Consider the following 7,713-nt stretch of genomic DNA (forward strand, 5'->3'; position numbering starts at 1 on the left):
TGCACCTTGCACATATTACACAATATCTAGCAGAAGAGGGGGTCAAGTCGCTCGCCGCTAGAGAGAAGTTATAGCCCGCACGGGGTAGATGATGCCCACAACAACCAAGCTGCCGGTCATCTTCCAATTGGATTGGAAGACATACTAGAAAGACTCGATGCTAAATCAAATGCTAGGCAACATCATTCCACTCTAGAAGAATGCCAATCTTAAGATGTATTCTTTATGTATCCTCTCATTTTTTGCTATGATTCTTTAAGAAAGTGTATTTGGGCAAGGGATGTAGAGTGTTGATTACATCAACTCTATACATCAAACGGGTACATTAGGGAAAATTTGGACTCACAAAGAGGCCTTATAAGGAGTTTGACTTCCTCTCTCATGTCCAAAATGGGTGTGCGATAAAATTGTGCAAATCAACTCTAAACTTGGCGGAGATTTGGCAGTTAGAATCTACTCTTCAAGCTCTTTCTATTGATATATAGCACGCCACGAGATTCCTCATATTTTGAAAGATTCTATTTTTTATTCTCTTGTGATGTGACAACTCCGTGTAGAATCTAGAAAATCAAATAATGAATCTTTCAAAATATGAGAAATCTCATGACGTGCTATATATCAATAGAAAGAGTTTGAAGAGTAGATTCTAACTGTCAAATCTCCACCAAGTTTAGAGTTGATTTGTAAAAAATTTACCGCATGCCCGTTTTGGACATGAGAGAGGAAGTCAAACTTCTTATAAGGCCCCTTTGTGAGTCCAAATTTTCCCTAATGATGGCTAATTACATCATCCATTAAACATTCAACTTCTCATCAATCACATCCACCCACATCCACATAGACACAACTTCAAGACATGTATAAGCTTACTTTCACATACTTACAGCCACCCTCAGCAAGATGGCAGGTCTGTGAGGCGCCCTTTAAGAGCTAGCCTACATTCTCAAAGTGGGATGCACAAAAAACAGTCATTTGAGAGATGGACATGAATCCGTAAGATTTTTTGGCCCAACACCAATAGGAACAAGGAAAGCGCAAGTGGTTGCAACCGACATTTTAGAGGCATCTTCAACCATTGATGGAACGTACTATGTAGTAGATCTAGATTTTGCTAAGCAGAATGTCTATAATCCCAAGCTTGGGTTAGATTTGTCATCACACTCATTCTAAAGCTTTTGCAAAGCAAAGAGCAAGGCGAGCAAAACAGGACTAAAAAGTGCTATTGCTTGTACACAGAGAGTGCGTACATAAATGAAATGTTACAAACAATTGTGCCTGAAATTCAGAGAATAAACATGGGCAATACAACTTTGAAGGCTATGGGCGTTAATGATTTATTGACCACAATTTTATGGATCCACCGTCTCTAGAGTCTACAAGCTCTAAGATTGGATATAGAGTAGCTCTATAGTTGAGAAGACCTGCATGAGAAGGGGCTTTTGACAAATGTGCCCTTTGCGCCACAAGAGACTTAAACTCGATCCATGATAAGATTTGTAAATTGACAAGAGGAGCGTCTACAAAGCAACGGACAAAAACTCTACATCAACAAGTCGTAAAGATTTGTTATTTGCATCCAAATTTCAATGTGTGTTTGTTTGCTTGGACTGCACAACCTGACTAAGGAGCAGGGCACAAATTCCGTTCCTTATAATTTTTGGGAAGACACAATGCAGACTCTCCACTATACTTTTGTACGACACTTTTATACTACATGGTCTGTAGTTTGTATCATTTCCTCGTTGCATGACAAAAAGTTGAACTAGTCATTACCAGGTCAGCAATTCAATTAATTCTTCCATTTATGTACATGGATAGACAAGTAGTTTGTACAAATGAGGACCCTAGTAAGCTCCCACAATTAAGAGCCAACCAAGCAAGACTAGTTAATATATTTTCTGCTTACTAAAAAAAAAAAATCAGCTAATTGCTGTCATCCGTTGTGTTATGTGTGTGTAGGGGGGAGAGTAAAATTAGGGGAAAAAATCCAAGGAGTTTGACTTTTGTGGGAGCTACTGGCACGTAATTATTCGTCAATTTCTAAAGTACAATTTTGATCCCGGGCCCCGTATGCCTGGGAAGCGGGATTCCTTTCTGGCTTCAGATTCGTCTCATTAGCAGAGTCTCTCTCAGCCCTTCGTTTCAGCTGAAGCGGAAGGCTGAAGCCTCTCTCCCCCCCCTCTCTCTCTCTCTCACACACACACACACACACACACACACACACAAAAACACACACACACACACACACACACACACACACACACACACACACAGAGTACACACACCGCCCGCACGCGCACACACCACCCTCTCTCTTTGGCATCCAGACGCCGCCTTCACTCCCTCGTATGATGCAAGCCAAGGAGCACCTTTTCCTCCTCATCTTTTCAAGCCGCGGGCGGCGGAGAAGAAGATGAGCCCCTCCTCCTCCTCTCAGGTATGGATCCGGGTGGTGCTTCCATTTTTTTCTGCGTGGTTATATCTTTCTTCTGTAGCAGATAGAAGGTGTTTTATGCTGAAAATGTGGTGCACATCGACAAAAACAGGGATACTATTGGTTTTAACGTTCTTTTGAACATTGCAGTTTGTACTTATGTCCTCGTCATCAACATCAAATTTTCAAGCAGAGAGATTAATTTCGGCGGTGGCACCCCAGTCGGCCTCATTGCTGCATATGCAGAAGTGAATGTGTTTCTCATTGAAGAAGAGGACTGCTATTTTGTTGTTGCAAAATGTTTTAGAACAGTTGCGGATTGGCATTTGAGCAGGAACATTTGAAGCTATCATTTCGTCAATGGAGATCTCTAACCGCATTTGCTAATCACAGCATGCTTAAACGTGGATGGTAGGGCTTCACACCCCCTATATTCGGCACACTTGTTTGGGGTTTCTGCAGTCTTGAGCAGTTAAGCATCCATTGACATACGAAAATTTTGGGATTCCCATCAAGATGGCCTTGAACACATCAAACCAGCAACAGTTCCAGCTTGACCAACAAACGTTTTCTGCCAAGCAAGAGATGCCTCCATCGCCTGGTGGAGGCACAAAGTTTTCTGTAGAAGATAGCATTCTCTATGATTTGATGGATCTTGATGCCCTTGTAGCGGAGCCCATTCAAGAACACTGGTCTGCATTGAACTCTGCAAATGGTGGCAGTATGACATCAACCAATTGCTTGGACTTGGGCACTGCCTATCTCATGAGCTTGTCACCAGCTTCACTGTCTCCGGCACGTATGTCTCTTTTTTCTTACCCCAGCCCCCCTTACCCAGGCTTCCTTGATACTCCTAGTGGTGTCCCTTTACAAGTGAATCCAGAGAGCAGTATAAGCCCATTGCCACCCATCGATTGCCTAAGTGATGTTCAACAATCTTTGAATGGGTCCATGGGTTTACCTAGCTCTCAAGGGATTTCTTCACCAGTCGCAAGCTCGCATTTACTACCAGAGTCATTGTCGATGCTTCACTCCTCCAGGGTGCCTCCAAGCACGGTTAAATCTGGTGACAATGCAAGAAATGCAAGGCATGGAGGGAGAGCAAAGGCTGTAGCAGTAGCAGAACCTAGACCAGAGATGCAGTCCTTTGCCAGAGCACTGGTAGATGCAAACAATGTGAGCGTGTCGCTGAGAAGGCAACATGTCAATTTATCCTATGAGCAAAGTAGTCGGAGGTACGACGCTATGGAGAGCTCAACTTCGCCGCCACCTCTCATGTATTCATTCAATGATCGCATCAAGCAAGCCCTACAGAGATACCTGGGCTTATCAAAGGGTGATGTCCTTGTTCAGGTTTGGCTACCTCAGAATAGTGGCAAAGATACTGTTTTAGTAACATCTGGACAGCCTTTTCTCCTTTGTCAGCCAATTGGTGGCCTATTGTCATACAGGGAGCTTTCCTCTCAGTACATTTTTTCAACGGAAGAAGGTAACCCGAAGGCGCTGCCAGGACTTCCTGGAAGGGTCTTCCAGAAAAGGGCGCCAGAATGGACCCCAAATGTGCAGCTTTACCAGAAAGATGAATACTTGCGGGTGGATGATGCAGAGCGCTGCAACGTGCGTGGATCTCTTGCTGTGCCTGTGCTGGAAAGAGTCTCAGGGACTTGCTTGGCTGTCATTGAGCTGGTTATGATGCTTGAAAAGATAGAGTACAAAGAGGAGATCGAAGGCCTCTCACTCGCTCTTCAGGTAAGAAAGCTCATGTTCTTAGCACGTTTCTGTCCGCAAAACATGATTGATTACTGTTAGTGGATTCAAGACGCAGTTTGGTTTATGTGGTTTGTAAGTTAGTCATAATGCCCATGCAGGAAGTGAATCTTTGCAGTGCAGAGAGGCAATGCTGTCTTCCTTTACAGGTAGCTTTTACTATCTTTTGATTGCTGATGCAATTGTTTTCTCATTTCCTTGGATCATGCTCATGTATGCATACTTCATAATTGTCATATATGTGCCATAGTCTGCATTGTAAAGCTTGAATGTGTGCTGCCTGCTACTTCACATATCTCGAGTATTTGACCTCGTCGATCTTCATGTTGGGCTTTTGTTAGTAGGTTCGATCAGAATCACAGCAACAAGTGAATTTAGAGGTTGCAGAAGTTCTAATGGCTACATGTCAAACCCACAAGTTGCCGCTGGCGCAAGCTTGGGTACCTTGCCGCTTGAAGTCACATGCCAACACCACAGAGAGCAGTAGGCAGGGTGCAAGGGACGTTGGGCTATGCACTGGAGATAGCCCATATTATCTTAATGATTCTGGAGTGAAAGGATTTAGGCAAGCTTGCTCAGAGCATTGTCTAGAGAAGGAGCAAGGTGTTCCTGGCAAGGCCTTCGTGTCAAATCAGCCGTTCTTCTCATGTGATGTCAAGGACTACAGCAAAGCAGATTATCCTTTGGTGCATTATGCATGCGTATTCAATTTAGGGGCTGCTGTTGCCATTAGACTGCGGAGTGTGAATACAGGTGAAAGTGATTACGTCCTCGAGTTTTTCTTGCCGCAATCGTGTACTGAGCTAGCCGAACAGCAGTACTTGCTCAATGCACTTTCTGTGACTATGCAGCGTGTTTGCCGAAGCTTGAGGACAGTCACAGATGCCGAAATGGAGTCAGAGAGAGAATGCTTCGATAGCAACCAGTCACTTGCTCCTCAGGGTAGCAATCAGGTTGGGAACGCTCACGCTCCCAAAATTGAAATGCACGTAGAGAAAGATGTTTCTCCAAATATCATAGATGAGAAACAAAGGGAGGCATCACCTGATCAAGGACTTGATGGGTTTGAAAAGCTGACTAGGCAAGAAAGTTCAAACATCCCAATTCAAGAGCAGGACGTAGGACAATTGTCATCTCATCTGAATGATAGCACGAAGCAGTTTCCAGGCACTTTTGGTGGCAGAAGACGGTCAGAGAGGCGTAGAGGCACAACAGAGAGAACTATCAGTTTGAGTGTTCTGCAACAATATTTTGCTGGGAGTTTGAAAGATGCAGCTAAGAGCATCGGGGGTAAGAAATTCTATCATTAGTTTACACACACATCCCATCATCCCCCCGCCCCCCCTCCCCCCCCTCCCCCTCCCCCTCCCCCTCCCCCTCCCCCCCCGCCCGCCTGCTCAAACACTTACACATACACAAATGAACTTACTCCACCTTATCTCTGGTGCTACATATAATTGCCCGTTGTGTTCAGTATTTAGATCAGTGTTGATGTGAACATCTATGGGTACGCGTGACTGAATTTTGGACATTTCTGGTTTCTTTTGTCAGTATGCCCAACAACTCTGAAGAGGATTTGCCGTCAACATGGCATTTCGAGGTGGCCGTCCCGCAAAATCAACAAGGTGAACCGATCACTTGAAAAGTTGAAAGGAGTTATCAACTCTGTCCAGGGAGTTGATGGGGCACTGAATTTAAGTGCTCTTGCAAATGATCTTTCATCTACAGGTGCAGCCTCTGTAAAGGGGTTGCAGATGCCAACAGATGGCTGGCCTGTTTCTTGGGCAGCTACGGGCAGATTACCCATGTTTGTCAATCAAAACCCAGTAGAGTGCACTTCGCCAGTGGAAACATCTGGTTTTCCTCGAATCCCTTCAGTGGCGAGTGTCCATTCTGTTTCCCCTCCTCTGAGGGAGACTTCTGATACTGACGGCATCGGTAGCACTATCAATAATCGTGCTTTTGGTGCAGAAGAAAATGATCAGCTCTTTGATGGTGATAAAGGTGAGACCACTTTGAAGAGCCCAGAATGCAATGCGCTAGTTGAGAGGGACAACATTCCGGACAACCATGGGACGACGTTGAATAGTGCGGTTGTTACACCTGCAGAGCTGCCAGTTTCGGGCAACAATGCATTGCTCAAATTAGTTCAAAGCCCCCCTAGATGGGATTGGCAAAGTGCAGGAAATGTCGAGCCTGGTGAGCAGGTTAGTTCAACTCCATATGATGGGAAAGCACAAGGTAGCTTGTTCCGAACAAGAGTTGGCTCTGGCGACAATTTACATGTAACTGACAGTAAAATTACTTTCAACGTAGATTCTAGGGTTCACGGGCGATCTGATGCCTTGTCTGCTTTGAGTACAATTCTAGCGGATGACTTCCTACCTCTTGAACCGCTGGATGAGGTGCTGTACGATGCGGGTTTAGATGCAGATGCAGCTCTGCAGACTCAGGCATATGAAGGTCAAGGGTCACCTGGTGGAGATGGCTCGTCTCCTCAAATTTATTCATCACATTTGCAGGGTAGCCACTCAGGTTCACCATCATTCAGTGCCATCGGCAACTCTGGGAGAGAGAGGCAAGCTGTTGAGGAAGTTTCAATGACAACAGTGAAGGCAACATACCATGACGACACTGTAAGATTTAAATTAGGACAGAATTCTGGCTACTTGGATATGCTAGAAGAAGTGGGCAAAAGGTTCAAGTTAAGATTGAATAGCTTTGATTTAAAGTATTTGGATGATGAAGGGGAGTGGGTTATGCTGACATGTGATGCAGATGTAGCCGAGTGTTTTGATATCCTCAGGGCAGCAGGCAGTAATCACATAAAAGTGATGGTGCGCAATGTTAGTCATGTTGGCAGCTCTAATGATTTCACAGATGAGTCATAGCCAATCGATAGCGGGCTGACCATCAACCGGTAGATACTGGTGCTCTCTTCTCCCTTCTTTTCCTTTTCTATGTACAGAAAGATGATTGGATTAGACATCTTGATATGTGCTTCAAATAGCCAGTTTTTTGTACTTTTAAGCTAGCTCCCATTGTGGAGATAATTTTTCAATTCATGGGTAATTTTGGTCATCAGACCCATCGATCCAGGGTCTGGCTCATGCAAAGCATGTTCTGCCTCCGTCTTACACACTATGTACCTTCTTGTTGTATAACTGGAAAGAGAGAAAAACTTGTCTTGACAAGATTCTGTATTGCATTTCAAATGTGTTGTGTTTTCCTTTTTGTTGGCACAAAGGGGGGGTGTATAATTTTAGGATTTTCCAAATTATCCTTGCACCAATGGATTGATGCACCCAAGGGAACTTTCATAAGTGAGTGCCATAGAGAAGTCTTGCAAACACCTGGTAGTTTATATTTTGTGCTCAAGCATCCATGCTTCATCCGCCTTGCTGCAGGCTGGCCATTGGGAATCATAAAAAAGCTAATTGCCTGTGGATCAGCCTTAAAGTCCATCTCATGGCTCTCCCATGAGGATCTTCTCTCACAAGTGCAATAGGTCA

The 7,713-nt window shown here is 44.4% G+C and overlaps 1 protein-coding gene across 1 annotated transcript; it reads left to right on the forward strand.

Annotated features, from left to right (window-relative positions):
* Nucleotides 1-2,196: 2,196 nt before the first annotated feature.
* LOC147417260 (protein NLP9-like) lies at nt 2,197-7,407 on the forward strand. The gene is made up of 5 exons (XM_086507754.1): nt 2,197-2,437; nt 2,585-4,183; nt 4,303-4,350; nt 4,546-5,491; nt 5,753-7,407. Exons 2-5 carry the CDS (start codon nt 2,951-2,953, stop codon nt 7,090-7,092), a joined length of 3,567 nt encoding a protein of 1,188 aa, XP_086363880.1. The 5' UTR covers nt 2,197-2,437; nt 2,585-2,950; the 3' UTR covers nt 7,093-7,407.
* The last annotated feature ends 306 nt before the right edge of the window (nt 7,408-7,713 follow it).

This window comes from Adiantum capillus-veneris, unplaced genomic scaffold (assembly GCF_014529385.1).
Source record: "Adiantum capillus-veneris isolate H3 unplaced genomic scaffold, ASM1452938v2 Hic_scaffold_296, whole genome shotgun sequence".
Taxonomy (NCBI): Eukaryota; Viridiplantae; Streptophyta; class Polypodiopsida; order Polypodiales; family Pteridaceae; genus Adiantum; species Adiantum capillus-veneris.